Raw genomic sequence first — 16,831 nt, forward strand, 5'->3', positions numbered from 1 at the left:
TGTCGCTTTAGAATCAAGCAGAGGAGAAAAGGTCTCCTCCCAGACCATTAAACCACTAGAAGGTGAGGAGCCTGGGCTGCGTAGATGGATGTGATTTTGAGTGAGCTGAGTGACTTTGGGCAAGGTGCTCTCAGAGTCCCAGACTCCTTCCTGTGGTCTGAGAAGTAGAATAGAAGCCCTCTGTGTCAAAGGGTGACATGGGCTAAGGCAGTGCAGGGCTTAGCAGGTGCCCAGTGGAATAGAAGGCTCTGGACTAGTCAGAGCTCTTAGTCATGTCTCGGAGGGAGAAAGGGCTTCCTCTAAAGCTGAACTGAGACTAGTTAGTTCTCAAAACCCATTCAGATCGCCTCCCAATCAAGGAAGAAATCACAGCCAAGCTAGTGATAAAACCACATCTTGCCATTAGTTGTTTGGGAGATCATGGAAATCTCACCTTGGGCATCAGCTTTTTCTGGGGTGTGTGTGTGTGTGTGTGTGTGTGTGTCTTTCTGATGTTCATGTTTTTCATTTGGAGCGGTGGCTACTGCCACATGTATTTAACACTGATAGAAACTGTTTAGTATCTTACTTCTCTGTTTAAAAAATTGTGCAGAGAAAGTCCCAGCGTGAGCAGGCATGTGTCTCCATCTCCAGCACAATGAGAGCTGTGCATGGAAAGCAACATCGAATTACAGGTGTGCTAAAATCATTTCCTCTCTAATGTAGATCTCTTTGCACACAAGGATTTTTAAAGCCCATGCATGAGGAGGCTTTGGCCCCCCTATTCCCTACTGGGCTCTGAGGCCTAGGTCACCAGGCCTTGGCCAGGTGGGTGGACAGAGGGGGCGGCCCCAGGTTCCCTTGGCTGTTCTGGGGCCCCAGGGAGCCCCCAGGCCTGCTGTGCTTCCTCCAGGGCAGATGGTAGCAGAGTCCTGCCCTTGAAGATGAGGTCCCGACCTCCCACTGAATGTGTGTGTCAGTGGGATTCTTTTCTTCTTTTTATTGCTTTCGAGACATATGCTGACTTGGTCAAAATCGCTTCTGCAAGATGTGACTGATGATGTATGAAATGAAAACTCCTTACCCAGAGCCGGGGGCCAGTGAGCGAGTGTGTGGACACTCAGCCAGGGCTGGCCAGACACAATAACACCCCTTAGATTTCCAGGCCATCTTTCATCCCATGTGGAGCAGACTGGGGAGATCGGGTTACGGGCCCAGGAGCCCCGAGCTGGGTGCCCCGGCTTGGGGGAACCTCAACTGGGGGTGGGTGGTTGGGGGCTGTCTGCTGGGGAAATGAGATAGGCCCCAGGGAAGTTCCTGGGCCCTGGATGGCATGGGAGAAGCGGCTGGGGGACAATGAGAGGATCGGAATGCACGAATTACCCTTTCATCTCTGCTCCGCTCTCCCCTTCTGCCCTGTTCTCTCGGCTCATCCTCTCGGCGTGTCCTCACCCCTGCTCTGGATCTGCTCCTAGTCAGGATACATTTGCTTTCAGTGCTTGGCCAAAAAGCAGACCCTCCTGAAAAGTTGTGTTGTTATTTTTAAGCTTAGGAGGCTTTCCTGTTAACATAGTTTCCTTTTCATCCAGATGGTAACTAACATCTATCAAATGCTTTCTCTGTGCCCCAGCCACCTTGTGAAGTCAGCTACATGAATTGAATTAACTTCTGAATCCTCCCAGTAACCCTAGAAGACAGGCGGTCTTAGACCTCCCCCCTTATACAGATGGGGGGACTAAGGCACAGAGATGGCAAATCCCTGGTATGGGGCTGCAAGTGGCAGGGTGGAGTTGTGAAACCAGACTTCCAGCTCCCCTACCCAAGACTTTCTCCAAACAATCCTGGTGGCCTTTGCTGGTGGCCTCGGCTTTCAAACTGGCATCTCATGTACTCCTAGTCAGATATTCTCGTTTGCGTGGTGTGCATTCATTCATTCATTCATTGAGCAATCCAGCAGGCATTCACTGGGGGCCTGGAGCAGTTTTAAGGACTCCTTTAAGGGAGGAAGCAGGAAAGATAAAGAGCCACCTCCCACTACTCCCAGCATGGATCACTGGAAATAGCTAAATAGGAGGTGGGGGGAATTCAGAGGAAATCTGGTCTTTTCTGGGTCTCAGGAACGAAAAGCACATTGTCTCTGTCTTGGATGAGAAAAGATGGCATCCAGAGCAAGGGCGGGGTGAGGACTGTGTGAGATGTCATAGCCTGGGGCCTGCACGCTCAGCCCTAGGTTCACCATTGCTGCTGCTAAGTCGCTTCAATTGTGTCCGACTCTGTGTGACCCCATAGACGGTAGCCCACCAGGCTCCCCCGTCCCTGGGATTCTCCAGGCAAGAACACGGGAGTGGGTTGCCATTTCCTTCTCCAATGCATGAAAGTGAAAAGTGAAAGTGAAGTCGCTCAGTGGTGTCCGACTTTCAGCGACCCCATGGACTACAGCCTACCAGGCTCCTCAATCCATGGGATTTTCCAGGCAAGAGTACTGGAGTGGGGTGCCATTGCTTTCTCCGAGGTCCACCATTACCCTTTAGGTAATGGTGATGCCTACTGCTATTCATTCAACAGATACTTACTGAGCACTTGCTGTGTGCCAGGCTCAGTGGAATTGTCGCTGTTGTTGTTCAGAAGCTAAGTCATATCTAACTCTGTGACCCCATGGACTGCTGCACACCAGGATTCCCTGTCTTTCACTATCTCCTGGAGTTTGCTCAGATTGATGTCCATTGAATGGGTGACGCTATCTAACCATCTCTGCCTCCCTCTTCTCCTCCTGCCTTCAGTCTTTCCCAGCAGCAGGGTCTTTTCCAATAAGTTGGCCCTTCGCATCAGGTGGCCAAAGAATCAGAGCTTTGGCTTCAGCATCTGTCCTTCCAATGAATATTCAGGACTGATTTCCTTTAGGATTGACTTGTTGGATCTCCTTGCGGTCCAAAAGACTCTCAAGAGTCTTCTCCAGCACCACAGTTCAAAAGCACCAATTCTTCAGTGCTCAGCCTTTTTTATGGTCAAACTCTCACATCCGTACATGACTACTGGAAAAACCACAGCTTTGACTAGATGGACTTTTGTCGACCCAGTGATGTATCTGCTTTTTAATATGCTGTCTAGGTTTGTCACAGCTTTCAAGGGGCAAGCATCTTTTAATTTAATGGCTGCAGTCACTGTCTGCAGAGATTTTGGAGTTCAAGAAAGTAAAATCTGTCACTGCTTCCACTTTTCCCCCATCTATTTGCCTTGCTTCAGGGCCGTAGGGCCTTTCCCTGGGGGACAGAGTAGATGCTGACCAATCAGTTGTTTTCAGATTTAAACTCTTGGCACCAAGACCTGGGGTCCCCACCCCTTGCCTCACTTGCTTGTTAAAATCCCCCACCCCTAAAAGATTTGTCAGCAGATTTAAAAGCAGAGAGAGCTGCTGCAAAGGAGTAGTATTTCAGCTTTTAGAAGAAAACAACCTCCTCTATCTCAGCTGGCATTGGAGGTGGCACAGCTGCTGCAGTGTCTTTGTCCCTGGAAGGCCAGCTCCAAGTTAAGCAGGGGGGACAGGCAGCCCTGGGAAGACAGAGCCTGCTGGCCTCTCCCCTCTCTGCAGGGCCTGTGCTGCGCTTCCTGCTCCTTCTCCCTGGGAAAGCCCTCTCTTTCTCATCTTTCCAGGACTCAGGTCAAAGGCATCTCCCTCGGGAGATCCCCTTCCCACCTCCCTCCACCTCTCCCTACTTGTTCACTCTATCACAGGCCACTGTGAGCTGGGCCACACATGCTCCAGGTGGACACTGGACCAGCCAGTGCTGCTCCAGCTGTATCAGCTGGTCCCTGTGTTGTTTCTCACCCTCCACTGTGCCCATCTAGGGCACTCCCCCAGACCCTCCCACATGCCCTGTGGGAGCATGCTGTGCCCTGCCTGAGAGAATCCATGGCCCAGCACTGCTTCCTCTCCCACCCCCAAGCCACATGTAAGGTTCCTGCTTTGTCTCCCCTGGCCTGGAAAGTGGTGGAGGCTACTGTGTGAGCTCGCTCTCTGCTGTCCCCTCCAGCCCAGCACTGTGCTGGCACTGGGATGGGCCTCATAACTTACAAGGCCCAGCGTGAAGTGAAATCAGGGCCTCTTTGTTCAGGTATCATGAAGAGCTGCAATATGGCAACGGGAGAGCTTTAAGCCAAGTGTGAGACTCTTCCTACCAGGTCACATGCCCACGAAGCCCACCCTGCCTGACCCCCAGGAAGTACTCAACAAACCTTTGTTGAAAAAACAAGTCGATGGACAAATGCAGGTGGAGGGGTTTTCACACCACCTTACTGACAGGGCAGAGGCACAGCCCTGGGCCAGGGGGCCCGGGACCTATTCCATCTCACAGCCTGTGGCCTGCGTAACAAGGCCAGGATGCCCCTTGAATGGCTAGGACCTGCAGCCTTGTGTTTCTCTTCTACTTACCAGGATTCTGCCTTGCCTACCTCCACCCATGCGGCCCCTCACACTGCCATCTTGTCCAAAAGCCCTCAAAGGGGGCTGCATGGCAGAACCACCTCTTCTTCAGAAAACTCAGAAGATCAGGTTCCTTTTGATCAGCCCTGGAGCTTTCTGCCTCTCCGAAGTGAGACTTAGCCAGACGCCTCCCCTCAAAGGAAACCATTGTCCCCAAACTCAGCCTTTTACCTTTCATCCCAGACTCCCTGTGGTCATCCTTCACCTAGCCCATCACCTAGGAACCACTGATTCGTGGGTTTGCCCTGGTCACTCAGATGGTAAAGAATCTGACTGCAATGAGGGAGACCCAGGTTCGATCCCTGGGTTGGGAAGATCCCCTGAAGAAGGGAATGGCTTCCCACTCCAGTATTCTTGCCTGGAGAATCCCATGGACAGAGAAGCCTGGTGGGTTACAGTCCATGGGGTCACAAAGATTCCAACACGACTCATCGACTGACATACTCCTTGTGGCAGGAAAGGAAGGAGATAAGATTGAATTTGACCCATGGTGCTGCCGTTCTGGGTCAAGTATGATTTTGCTCCTGGTTTTACAGGTGAAGAAACTGAGGCTCCAAAGAGCAGCAGTTCACTCAAGGTCCCACCACAGTTCTGAGTTGTGTGGGGTGCCAGTGTGCCATGCTCAGTGTGAGCTGGGCCCCAAGTGGGCAACTCAGTGTCAATCTGTGGAATGAATGAATGAGGGGAGAGAAGAAAGAAGGCCAGGAGCATGTGACAAGGTCTATGGCACAGAGGCGAACTGCATGCAAGGCCAGCGGGCCAGCTATCTAGTCTCAGAGGTGGGGAGGAATTCTCTAGCCCACAAAATTTCAATCACTCAACAATCATGATTGTGTAGTAACAGTGGCTTCCAGGCCATGGATTCAAGGGCATCTGAGAGAGCACGGGCCTGGGCCCCCAGGGAGCTCCCTGGCTAGTGGGGAGACAGGACAATAAAAACAGGACAAATAACTTAAAACAGTCATTCCAGACAGGGGAGGGAGGAGGAGTTAAAGAAAACAGGTGTGTGGGGAGGAGGGAAAAGAACCTTATCTGTGCTGGTCTGGGAGGAAGTGGCACCTGAGTGGCACCTGGAGGTGGAGGGCTGGCCAGATGGCTGGGGTGGGGTCAGAGACAAGTAAGGAAGAGGGTTCAGGCAGAAAGACTGGCAAGTACAAAGGCAAACTGGCAACAAGTTCAGGGAGGGATCAGCGTGTCTGGAGTAAATGCAAGGGGCAAGGGGTAAGAGGGGTGAAGTGCTCGAGTGCCACCTCCTCCAGGAAGCCTTCCTTATCCCCGAGCTTCCTCCGATCTTCTCCAGCGTGTTTCACCGCAGCGCGAATCCCACGGGTCCCGTTCAGCCTCCTACCCTGTCCGGACGGCGAGTCCGGAGAAGGCAGGGGCGGCTCGGATTCCCCTCTCCGCATCCCCGCGGCGTCCAGCCGGGCGCTGGGCACCCAGCGCGCGCTCAGTAAATATTTGTAGAGCGCACTAGAAGGAATGAATGAACCCATTGGGCGCCGCTGGGGGGAGGGCGGGGCCGAGGGCAGGTGGGAGGCCGCGGGCGCGGGAGGGGCCCTTGGAAGGCCGTCCTCCTCCCCCTCCTCCTCCCAGGCCCCAGCGCGTACCACTCTAAGGCTCCTGAGGCGGCCTCTCGTGCGATCAAGGGCGCGCGGGGCTGGGTGAGCGACCTGAGGCCCCTGCTCTGAGGGCCGGAGTTCGGAAGAGGGTGGGTCCCTGCCGCTCGAGAGCAAGAGCGGGAGAGGAGCCAGAGGAAGAAGCGCCCGCACGCCAGCCGCCTCGCCGCCTCCCCGGCACTCGCTCTCCCGGCTCCTGGGTTTGCTGGCTGCTCCTCCCACCCGCGCCCGCCTCCTTGCTCGCTCTCTCGCTCGCTAGAGCCGGCTTTCCAGCCCCGTGGTGCGCCCGGGCGAGTGCGGGGCGAGGGGCCCCGGGGCCAGCGCCGAGCCGGAGGCGGGGGTCCAGGCAGAGCGCAGCGGGTCGGGGAGGGGCCATGTCCGGCGCGGGCGCAGCGGGACCCAACTGCAGCAAGTGACCGAGCGGCGTGGACGGCCGCCTGCCCCCCTCTGCCACCTGGGGCGGCGCGGGGCCCCGGAGCCGGGTGCCCGGAGCCCGGGTCGCGCGTAGAGCCGGCGCGATGCACATGCGCTCGCTGCGCGCCGCGGCGCCGCACAGCTTCGTGGCGCTCTGGGCGCCGCTGTTCCTGCTGCGCTCCGCCCTGGCCGACTTCAGCCTGGACAACGAGGTGCACTCGAGCTTCATCCATCGGCGCCTCCGCAGTCAGGAGCGCCGAGAGATGCAGCGCGAGATCCTCTCCATCTTGGGCTTGCCCCATCGCCCGCGCCCCCACCTCCAGGGCAAGCACAACTCGGCGCCCATGTTCATGCTGGACCTGTACAATGCCATGGCGGTGGAGGAGGGCGGCGGGCCCGACGGCCAGGGCTTTTCCTATCCCTACAAGGCCGTCTTCAGTACCCAAGGCCCCCCTCTGGCCAGCCTGCAAGATAGCCACTTCCTCACCGACGCCGACATGGTCATGAGCTTCGTCAACCTTGGTGAGTGGAGGCGGGAGGGAGGGGGTGCGCCTCTGGGTCAGGAGTCGCTTTGGGACAGGGAGGGAGCCGCTTCTTAACATCCAGCCCGCCCATCTCTCCACTCTTGGTCTTTAGCAAAACTGCAGCGCTTGGCCAAGGGTCTCCCACCCCCCTGCCTTAGTGGACCCCTAGCCGCGCGCGCCGCAGGTAGGGCGAGCCGGGCTCATCTGACCTGTGGGAGTTTGGGGGGAGTAAGGACCGGTCTGAAGCCCTCTCTGGGTTAAATCGGTGGCCGCATCTCTGGGGCAGGAGGCGCCGGGCGGGCCGCGGCTCAGTTCAAAGCGCGGGGCTCGGTCATGTGAGCTGTGCCCGGCCGGCTCGGCCCGCGCTACCTGGATTTAAAGGGCCCTGCTCCGCGAAGCTGCCTTCCCGCCCTTTCTGAGCCCCTCTCTGCTCTGCCCGGCCCTGGCATCGCGGGCGTTGCCTCCTATCCCGGCCCTGGCTAGCCCTACCTGTCTCCTCCCGGTGCGCCCGCCATAGCGTGCAGCGCGCCCCGGGCGCCTCGGGGGCCCCGTTCCTGGCCGCTGGGCTCCCCCCTCGCTCTCAGCTCTCCTGGCTGGAGCTGGGGAAGAAACATGGCCATTGCGAGCTTTCTATTTTAAATATTTAATGATAGGTCCCGGACCGGCAGAATCTGTTTTCAGCGTTTATCGCGTGTGGGGCGCAAACCATGGCTTTCGGCTAATGGGTGGCGAGGGATCTCCCAGCAGACGCCGCCGGGGTAGGCTAGGGGACCCGGCTTCTGACCAGAGCCCCGACGACCCCGGGGACCTCGAGGCTGGCGCTGCGGCGGGGGCGCGGTGCTCCCCTTCCATCTGTGCGCGCACACTCACCAGGCTTGCTCAAACTAACCCCCGACTGCGCGCTGTAGGGCTGATGATCAAATATTTGGTTTCTGAGATAACACGCCCCGATAGCGCTGTTTCCTGAGCCGCTTTCATTCTACATGTGTAACTTGCTGCGAAAATACGTACGAAGTCAAGACAGCAAACTCACGCCCACCGGCGCTGTGTCAACAGGGAAATAATGGTCCTAAAGCCCCTCTCGGGGGCACCCGGGGCGTGGATGGAGGGCGGCGGGAAGCGCGGATCAACCTTAGCGCTTCTTGCACCAGATAAGGTCCCTGGAGTTCCCCGGACGCCATTGTCTGTCCTTAATAATAGCCCCAAATCAAATAGTGAAACGAGTTTCAACGAGAGCAAGGGGTGGGAGGTTTGGACGCCAAAATGACTTAAAGAAAGTGTAAATTATACTAGGCAGCTTGTTAGAATGAGGCAACCCCGTATGTCCTGATTTAGAACAGTCTCCAAGATGTATGAGGTGGAAAAAAGCAAGGTGCAGATCAGTGAGGTTACATACATGCGGTGTATCATCCTTTCCCACTGAAAGACACCATGGACTGGAAATAGATTTCACTGGGGGCCGGGGTGGGGGTGTGCGGCAGGGCAGAACGGGGTTGGGGCCTTAGAGATTGGGAGTTAAGGTCAGATTTTTTCATTGTCTGCACTTCTGTCTGTGTGATTTTTTCCCCCCTCAACATGTATTTGTGACCTATACCAGAAACTAAAGAAACCCCCCAAATATGTACATATAAATACATCAGTTAAAGCAGAGTTCTGAAGCCAGGGGTTAACCAGGGCCCTTTCTCAGGCTGGGGATTTATGGTATCTTTCTGTTCTGTTGGGTACCAGCGACTCTCGGTGAAGGCAGCAGGTCCCGGTGGTGGCCTTCAGAGCCTGGCTGAGGTCATTCGAAAGGTATTTGTAAGCCCTGGCTTCTGTGGAGGGCTCTGCAAACCCAGTGCTTTGGAAAGGACCCTACGACTTACAGACCAGCAGCCTGGCCAGACCCGGGCTCCCCATATGCCAGAAAAGGACCAGGTTGCCAGCTGGGCACCTCTGGGAAACTTGAGGCAGGGCTGTTTGCTCCCCCATGGCAGGGGGGAGCAAGCTGGAACTTGTTTGGGAAGGCCACAGCTGGGTGGTTTTCCTTCTCTGGCTGTACACACACCTTTCAACCCGTTAGCCACATTTCTTTCATCTTGAAAGGACAAAGACCGGCTTGTCTGAGCCTCTTAATCAGTCGGGCTGGCTTTGGGCTTTGTGGGACAGTCCTGACTTTCTCAGGTCTTACTTTCTGGAACATCACTCCAAATTAGATGGCAGAGTGGCTTTTAACAGAGTGCCCTGACCTTGTTTTCTTTCTTTGTCGGCCCCTAAAACTCAAGGTAATTAGTTGGGTGAAGACCTGGACCGCAGTTGGGCAAGACGCTTCCTGTAGATGTTTCTATGGTTGCCCTTTAATTTCTGCTTCGCAGCAGTATGGGAACTAACCTCCGATCTCTTCTGTTCTGTGAGGGTTCTGAGATTTTGCTCAGGAGGGGCTGGGGGTAGCAGTGGGGTTGGAGGGAGGCATGTAGGAGACTTGCTTGGAGGCTGAGAGAAAACACACGGTTTTTCCTTGGATTGCAGTTCATATTGACCTGTAACATACAAAGTTTTCTAAAGAAGTGTGTTTAGTCTCACACTTTACCTAAAAGTGAGAAAATGTCATTTATTCATATGCAGCTACCTCTTGTTATCATGCAGGGACCCAAGGGGTCCATTGGGGATTGTCAACAGAGACCTTGAAGGCAGACTGAGCTCCGCCACCGATCCTTGCCCCAAAGCCCCTCCTTCTTCCACCACCCTCTTCTCCATCACTGCATACCCCTGCTGTCCTGCAGTGCTTGGGGGACTTCAGCCTGAATTCTGAAGGCTTTTGCAGACCTGGTACATTTCTTCTTCCCTCTGCCTGCAGCCAGACTGGTTTTTGTTCCTGCAAGTCATTCTCCTCAGAATTCAAGCTTTTTGCCAGGCTGGAGTGGGATCTAAACTAGAGCGGGAACTAGAGGAGGATTTATGACAAAACCAGGTGCTGAGAATGAGGACCTCAGACCGCACCTTGTGACAAAGACCAGCCTGTACAGTAAAGCCCGTGTAACGCTAGCTGAACTGCCAGACGGAGACTCGCATCTTCCCAGCCTGGGCCTCTTAAGTTCAATGGCGAGATTTGTAAACTGGTTTGGATTAACAAGCCCCCAACTCCTCTGTGTAGACTTAATTTTGGAATTCAAAACAGGCTACCCTCTCTTAAATTGTCCCCAGGCAATGTGAATTCTGCAAACTGAATCCGGCTATAGCTGCCCCCCACCCTCTGTCTTTGGAGAAATTCAGCAGTTCTTTCTGGAATCTTCTAAAGAAACCCGTGGCACTGGGGGTGTGCGGTACACGTCTGTCTCTGGTCCAGGTTATGAAGGAACCAAATTTGTTTCATTTTCGAAGTTAAGGTTAAAAAAAAAAAAAGGAAGTTGGAAACCTGTCCTTATTGGGCTCAGGGTCTAGAAGTGGCTTTTGTTAATGTAGCCGAGGCACAGGGAGGAGGCACAGGGAGAAGGCTGTTCCGTTTTACTTTTATTTTATACCATCTGGTGATCCTTTTTGTTGACAAGTGTTTGGCATTAAGATCTCTCCTTTTGCCCCTTCAGAACAGGCCCTACCACTGTAGAGTATTAGAAAAAGATTCAGTTACAGTTTAAAAATTTCCTTCAGGGAGTGCTTGCCGAGGGAGCACGGGCTGCAGGCACTCGCAGCTGTAACCTGGCTTGTGTTAAAATTTGGAAAGGGCTGTCCCGCATTCCAGCGCTCAAGCGCCGGCCTTCACTGGTGAGCAGCCAGAGGTTAATATAGATGTCACCCAGCCTTCCCTCCTTCTCTCTTTCTTTCTCTCTTTTCTGCAGAGCGCCTTCACTATAGGAGCGCACCAACAGCTGTGTTTTCAGTAACCCTTTCAACATCACTTCTTTTAAACCTCATTTTCCTGCTTATATAAATCAAAGATCTTCTCCCCTACCCTCCTCCCAAGGATATATGTGACCCAGATTTGAACTTTTTGGATCGTCTTTGTAGTTCCCTTCTGGAATCAGAGCAGGTTAAGGCCAAGCCCTGGATGCCAGCTCTCATGGCTGTTTGTGGTTTTGATTCCAGAGTGGTTGATTCCAGAGTTGTCACTCGGTTGCAGGGTGGCCCTTGAAGGGGGTGAGAGAGGAGACCTGGAGAAGCAGAGAGGGGTTCTCTGCGTGCACAGAGAGAGGAAACAGCTTCTGAGATGCAGCTCCTGTGAGCTCTGGGTCGGGGCCTTCCATCGCGTCGCTGCCTGTCAAGCCTCTGCCGAGATAAACACAGCTGGCCTGTGATCCCTTGACCACCGGCGTGCCTGCGATGTGAGCAAATATCACATGTCTGCTGAACTTGGAGAGAGTGATGGCTTCATTCCAGGGAGAGCCTCATCTAAACTGATTGATCACCCGTATCGCTTTAATATCATCCCCCCCCATTGGGTAAGGTCATATTTGGCCCATTGTGAGAATCAGAGTGTCCTAACACTCTCCCCGTCTCCACCCTTCCCCAGCCTGCCTGTCCATTTAACCAGCTGGAGATTTTGAATGGAGAGCCCTTTGGACCAGGCGCTGACCCCGTTCATTTTTTGGTGACCACCTCTTCAGACCTTGCTGGGGGCTGTCGGCATGGCTGGTTTGTAGCCAGGGATGCTGGAGTGCTTTGCTTTAATTCGCTCTGGCAGTGTCACCGGGGTTAGGGCACAGGCAGGGATGTGTGGGACCTGTCATGTTATTGTCAGAAGGAATGTGAGGATTAGCCTTTAAAACGTGGCGGTGGGAGAACACTGCAGCTGTGTACACTTATTATAGAAGATTTAAGTCCCACTGGTAAAATCAATATATTGAATTGCTTGACCCTCTGCTTTTAATTAGTTTCAATCAAATACGCCGGGGTGTCATTTTGCCTCCTCTCGCCTTCCTGGGGTGAGGAAATGCCAATATTTACATAGAAACTGTTAATTTGTGGTGCAAAGGAGAATGCATTTAGCTTTGCACACCCAGATTGCTCCGACAATGTGAAGGATACCAGATCGGCGTGGAGGTGAGCGGCGATGTCACCTGGGTGAGGCACCGGCCACATCAGGGAGGTTTGCTGCCTGGCTCCAGGGTGTGCTTGCAGGTGCCTGGACCCGCAAGCGCAGTGTGTGAAGGTGCAAGTCTTTCAAGAAACTAGCCGAGGCTGACTCTGCAAGCCAGACATGCTGCGATTCACCCCTGCCCCCGTCATCTAAAATCTTTTCTCTGCCTTCCTGGTTGTTTTGAGTCTGTTCTCCCAGCCTGCTGGGTCCTTTGTACCGGGCAGCTCAAGGCACAGTACTTTATTTATTCCAGAGCTTCAGAGGCTTTTCTTTCCAATTCCTGAAACAGTTTATAGAGGAAAGGGGGGTGCTTTCGCGGCAAATGATCCCATGTACAACCACAGCTATTATGTGAACCGTTCGGTATTAGTTGTGTGTTCAGCTGCAGTTGAATTCTGAGTTTTGCAGCAAATGGCATTTGACAAATATTATTTGACAAAAAAATGTGACTCGATATTTCTTAATGTGGAACAGATACTTCCCAGTTAACCTTCTGTGGGGAAAAGTTGCCCAAATCTGACATGAAATGGCAGTGTGGATGAATACCAGGGCTGCCTCTGTGTTTTACCCACCCTCTCCAAAGTGGAGTGTTTATGATTTGGGGGGATATTAGCAGTGCATGAAGCTTGACACTTACTTATGTGAAACTCCGAGTAGCATGTGCGATGCTGTCCTTTCAACATTTGTGTCGGGAGGCATTGCTGGGAGCCGAGAAAAGCCTTAGCTGATCCGAGTGGAGTGGATTGAATTAATGACAACTCTGAGAGCACCAGTTTTAGGGTAATTGCTTTATTGTTTTGGAGCCAGGGTGCTTATAATCTGGTTCCTGTACAAACATGTTTAACGTGTGTTAATGCATTTGCAAACCAGAGCCTCTCAGCACAACCCTGCTTTTCATTAATTGATGTCGGTAGCATGGTACAGTATTTCAAAGAGCTGGCCAAGTATAAACTGTGTTTCCAATTTCCTTCCTTTCCTGTGTTTGGAATGCCAATGTTAATTTGTTCCCATGCAGGAGCAGGGGCTGCCAACTGCGGCTTTCTATAAAGGGCTTCACGGTGAAGGCTTCCAGCCCTCACTGATGCTTGGGGCTGCCTGGCCAAGTTTCCTGACACTTTGCAGCTAATTCTGGGTGATATATGGGGTGGGGGGTTGGGGGGCTTCACTGCCGTGTAGCGGAAGTTCCTGGTGACAGCAGAGGGTGTGACTTGGCGAGAGAGAACAGCACGGCATCCACACTGATTCTCTTTAGACACAGCTTACACCCCTGTGTCTGTTTCCACTATGGTTGCATTTTAGCTGTGTGACCTTGAGCAAGTTACTTAATGTCTCTGAGTTTGTTTCTTCATTTTAGAAAGCTGGATAGGCATCTCCTCCTCCACAGACCCTCATAAAGACAAAATCAAATCTCGTGTGGGTAGAGTCTGGTACACAGTAGGTGCACAATAGATGGTTAACCTTGTTTCTGTTTTGGTGGCCAGATCACCATTCACGTTGGTATAATAGTCCAAATTTCAGTTTTTAAGTACTTGATCTTAAAATACCAAGATTAAGCCACCCATGTTGTTTTAGAGATATGAAGGAAATGGCCCTAAAGATGTACATCTTTGTGTACGCCCATATACCCCTCACACATTCATTTTCTTCTTTAGAGATCAGTGAAATTTGAGCACACCAAACTTATCTGAGGATAGGTAGAGTCTAATGCTGGGGCTTCCCAGGCGGCTCAGTGGTAAAGAACCCAACTGCCAATGCAGGAGACCCTGGTTTGATCCCTGGGTTGGAAAGATCCCCGGGAGAAGGAAATGGCAACTCACTCCAGTATTCTTGCCTGTGAAATCCCACGGACAGAGGCACCTGGCAGGCTACAGTCCATGAGGTCACAAAGAGCCGGACATGACTGAGCACACACACAGAGCCTAATGCTGACTTGCTCTCGATTTTAGCATCGATGGCTATTTAAAAATTTTCTTCCTAGGGCACCTGAAACTTGAATGAGGGCTGCACAGGAAGTCTGTACTGTCCTCGCAATTTTCCTGTAAATTGAAAATTATTCCAAAATCAAAACTTTTTTATTTCAAAAACTCACATTACTGACATATTTCTTCCTATCCCTTCCTGGAAGGTGGTCAAAGTACAAATTGTCTCTTCCTTTGAGGGAGTGACAAGCCCAAAGCATTCATTAACAGACCGGCACAACTTCCCCACTTTTTATGGGAGCAGGTGCAAGGCTACCCCCCGCCCCCCATTCCCCCAGCTAGGGCTGGGATAACAAATCCCTGAGTGGATTCAGTGTGTTTGGAAGCCTTTGGAGATCAGTGGATGAAGGAGGTCTCCAGGGCCTGAGACGCAGGGTGGGCTTTCTCACCCAAGTTTTCCCATAAATTCTCTTCAGCTCTTTCTACACTATTTGAAAACTCTTGACTTAGCGAGTATTAAGGTTCCCCACATCTTTGAGGTCACATGTTATTCTTTCACTTCTTTATCTCCCCAGAGTAGCTTTCAAGTTTCAATCTTCTGTTGTCTGGCTTAATTAAATTTGGCTGTGAATAAAAACTTGCAGTGTTTCCAAAATTGCGGACTTGCACGTTTTTAAACATTGAAGTTAGGCCTGTACCATCTTGTAATGCCAGCCTCCCTCCTGCTTTCATGTAGTCTGGAAAAGAAAAAGAACCCAAGCACTTAGCATGGCTGTCCACCTAGAATGGTCCCTGCGCTTGTCTGCCCAGTGGTTTAACCACGCACTCAAAGGCAGGCAGGTTGTTCTGCAGTTTCGATGACTTGTGTTCTGGCCTTCAATAAAGGACTCTCCTCTTGACTGCTTTCTCAGGCATTCTTCCTAGGCTACTCTTGCCCTGCCCTGCAGAATTCTCATGGCACAGAAAGTGTTCAGACATTGGCAGTTTGTGTGCATGAAAGACGTAGAGCTGTTCTAAGGCAGTATCTTCTGAGTGTGTGTGTTTATATTTATTTATTTGGCTGCGCTGGGTCTTAGTGCAGCATGTGGGATCTAATTCCCTGACCAGGGATCAAACCCGGGCCTCCTGCATTGCGAGTGCAGAGTCTTAGCCATTGGACCACCAGGAAAGTCCCCCTGAGTGTTTTTTAATACTGAATCCCTACTAATAAGTCTTTGAGTACACACCCAAAGTAGAAATAGATCATATAATTACTCCTGTTTTAGGTTTGTACTTTATAAAACAAAGACTAAAAGAGAAATCTAAGTAGGAGGCACTAAAGATAAAAAAATTCAAAATTCTGATGTTCACTAATACACATTTTAACTAATGCATCATCAGTAATTAGTGCAAAGATTGCGAGTTTAATTCATTAGCCAGACAAATGTAATTTTTGCTGCCACTAAAATTTTCAACATGATGGAGTTTGGTCTTTCAAAACTTGCAGTTCAGCAGTTTGGAGGCAGCGAGCTAAAGGTCTGGTCCTAAATTTTTATTATTTTGATCCTTCGTCTAGTCAGCATCAAGAGTTCACAAAGAACCCCACAAATCTCGGTAGTTTGAAATCACAGAGCCTTGTTGTTCTCTTGTTACGGGTGCGTTGTGGGTTGGCAGGGTGCTCTGCACATCGGCCAGGAGGGAGGGTGCTCAGGACTCCAGGCTGGTAGAGCTGCCGCCCTCTTGAATGCCACCCTCTTGAATGTCACCAGTTATAGTATCAAAGGGAAAGACAGCATGGCTTGTCCATGGGCTTTTCCTCATTGCAGCCGGAAGCAACATGGGTGCTTCTGCCCACGTTTCATTGGTCAGAGCCTGTCACATGGCCAGACCTGACCCAAAGTGGCAGGAGATGACAGTCCCACCCCAAGCTTGGAAAAAGACAACTGGGAAATGGCACTCATGATGAGCACACTGTTGTAAGCGAAGGTGCTCTCACCAGATGAAATTATGGGAACGGAGCGGTGAACTGTTGGCCGCCTTACTGTAATAAGATCTGTATTTTTCAATCTCATCCACTTAGTTATGCAGAGATATTTTGAATCCCCATCTTCCCTGATGTTCATCAGTTCTTGAAACTTAGTTTAGAGTATGCTATTTCCCGCCCCTTGTCCCACTGGATCCCTCTTCCTTACCCTAAATCCTTGCACCCCATTTTGGAGAACAGTGTTTCTGGAAGTGTCCCAATCACTGAAGTATTCACGTGGTTGGACAAGAATAACCGCTTCTCTCCCTTCCCTTGTAAAATGACTCGCCTCTTTAGGACCTGTCTTTCAGCAAAAGCATGCTTCAGCTGCCCTCGGGTTCACTAGCCAGGGAATCAAGGAGCCTGACACTCATCTTGGCTCAAGAGGTTCTTGCCCTTCTGGCTGGTGTTTGTCCGGGCTGTGCAGGTGACTGCCTTGTCATGAGGTCCGGCTTTTCCTTCAGAGGCACCTCCTTGTCCAGGCAGGGTCTCCAGGCAGGGTCTTGCAAAGCCGAATCTAGAAACTAAATGTCAGAGACTCCTTCATTATCTAAATGCATCGCTGAAATAAATCATAGTGATAACATGGGAGGGTTGAGATCTTTCTGTAGCACTAATGGATTTATAACAGCCTCCCTTATCTGGTTCCACTCTCTCTGGTTCTGCATAGCAAGTTGTATCATTCCCATTCTTGGGAGGAAGAGGCTAAAGGGCCCCGAATTTACAGAGCTAGGAAGTGGTGAGGTTGGCCTTTGAATCCAGCTCTTGCTGAATGTAAACCCATTCACGCTTTCCTCTGGGGGCCCAGTGGAGGTGTGTGAAGGGTGGAGATGGAGCACAAGGG

At 51.9% G+C, this 16,831-nt stretch overlaps 1 protein-coding gene across 1 annotated transcript in view; it reads left to right on the forward strand.

The window, feature by feature from the left end:
* Positions 1-6,580: 6,580 nt before the first annotated feature.
* BMP7 (bone morphogenetic protein 7) overlaps positions 6,581-16,831 on the forward strand; it is a gene marked incomplete at its 3' end in the record, with an annotated part of 82,710 nt that continues 72,459 nt past the window's right edge. The window contains 1 exon segment of the mRNA NM_001308564.1: positions 6,581-7,011. Within this exon segment, the coding sequence (NP_001295493.1) occupies positions 6,594-7,011 (418 nt within the window). The 5' untranslated portion in view covers positions 6,581-6,593.

The sequence above is a fragment of the Ovis aries genome, chromosome 13 (assembly GCF_016772045.2).
Source record: "Ovis aries strain OAR_USU_Benz2616 breed Rambouillet chromosome 13, ARS-UI_Ramb_v3.0, whole genome shotgun sequence".
Taxonomy (NCBI): Eukaryota; Metazoa; Chordata; class Mammalia; order Artiodactyla; family Bovidae; genus Ovis; species Ovis aries.